Source organism: Notothenia coriiceps, unplaced genomic scaffold (genome assembly GCF_000735185.1).
Source record: "Notothenia coriiceps isolate Sejong01 unplaced genomic scaffold, NC01 NC01_scaffold00017154, whole genome shotgun sequence".
Lineage (NCBI taxonomy): Eukaryota > Metazoa > Chordata > Actinopteri > Perciformes > Nototheniidae > Notothenia > Notothenia coriiceps.
The window spans coordinates 1-1700 of record NW_011349855.1 but is presented as its reverse complement, the minus strand read 5'-3'; the positions used below and the strand labels follow the sequence as shown (position 1 = coordinate 1700).

General features: G+C 42.1%; 1 protein-coding gene across 1 annotated transcript; it reads right to left on the bottom strand.

Annotated features, from left to right (window-relative positions):
* Positions 1–467: 467 nt before the first annotated feature.
* On the bottom strand, positions 468–1431 carry clec11a (C-type lectin domain containing 11A). The gene is made up of 2 exons (XM_010776675.1): positions 1323–1431; positions 468–960 (listed from the first exon to the last, which is right to left on the bottom strand). The coding sequence occupies exons 1-2, from the start codon at positions 1411–1413 to the stop codon at positions 548–550; spliced, it is 504 nt and encodes a 167-aa protein (XP_010774977.1). The 5' UTR covers positions 1414–1431; the 3' UTR covers positions 468–547.
* Positions 1432–1700: the final 269 nt, after the last annotated feature.

Genomic DNA, 1700 nt, shown 5'->3' with positions numbered 1-1700 from the left:
GTCCCCTATGATACTGTTTTTCATCAATATATTACAGGTCTCAGATATATACAGAACCTGTCTCTGATTGGCTGAAACACCAAACAGATCATTGCAGCATTACCCATAATCCCCTCTGTTTCAAAAGTGCTGATTCTCTGTCTGTTACTTCAGATGAAAATAAGGAGCCCCTCCCCACGCCCCTCTGAGAGAGATTTGGTTAAAAAGAAGTCAATGGTGCTCTAGGAGGAGATTCAGGTGATAATGTATGGGGGGGGGGTTACCTTGGTTGCTGATTGGCTAATGGTTACACAAGACAAAAAATCGTTATGACATCATAAAGTGGCCAAAATCTGATCAGCTCATTTTCAGACACGGTCTTTATAGAAATGGATCAAAAAGAGAGAGAATCTTTGTTCCTGAAACTTTCAGAATCTCTTTCCACAGAGGGGACACATGTTGATGTAGAAGAGACATGGAGAAGAGGGGACACATGTTTATGTAGAAGAGACATGGACAAGTGGATTTTGCATAACAGGTGACCTTTAAATCTTGAAGAGAGTTCATTTTAAAGTGCCTCCCTGTTATCAAACTCGCACATATAGTTCATGGTGCGATCGCAGTAATGGTCCCACCAGTCGCCGTCGTCCGAGGACATCGCCACACAGTTTTCCCGCCTCCCTCCGTCCGGCTGGCTGGACAGGAAGTGTCTCCGCCATTGGAAATACGAGACCCTCGACCCATCATCGAACACGTACAGGCCGTCAGATCGCAGGTCGTTGATGCCCAGCCACACGGGCCAGTTCCCCGGGTGGAAGAAGGACTTCACGTAGTCGGCGAGGGCTTCCTGCTCCTTTCGGTCTCGGGGCATCGCCATGCGGCCGCCGCGCTCCTGGCACTTTCTGGAAGCTGAGGCGTAGTCCTCGAGGCTATTGTACACGAGATAGCATTTGTATCCCAACCTGTGTCCCTTCTGACAGCCTGAGAAGCAAAAAATAAATAAAAACTGCCATTATCTTTTTGGCCACTTGGGGGCAGTGCAACATTTTGTAAACAAAGTATTGACATATTATCACCATACAAAGCGTATGGATGGCATACACCAACTGTTGCTTACTTTACATACTTATTATGTTTATATAATATTGTAATCGTTTAATGTTTATCTTTGTATTGGAAAAGATTACTTTAAATTATTATTATGTTTATATATTAACTTATTATATTTTGTCTTTTGTTTTATTTCATTCAAAAACCTAATTTCCCTCGGGATAAATAGCGTATTTCTGATTCTGAAGTGGCATCAACTTGGAGTCATGTTTGTAGGAACATATCTCCATTACCTTCCAGTCTTCCCATCTCTTTGCGGTTGACCTTGCTGTGCTGGTAGACCTCCGCGATGCTGTCCTCCAGCTCCTCCACTCTAGCTGCCATGTTATTGGAAGGGAACAACAAAAAAGAGTCATGAAATGAGTCAGAAAAATGCATCTTCATATTAACTGCAAACAGCTGCTCTATAGCTCAAGTCAAAGTCAACTTCATTGTCAATCTTTCAGTTCTTGTGTACAGACAGAGAGATCGAAATACCGTTTCCCACAATCCTGAATACAAATATGTATGTATGTAAATCCTATATATACACAATCAACCGACACATTTATACATATGCACACATTAAGATAAAAACACAACAATCAATATATACAAAAAAACAGTCACTT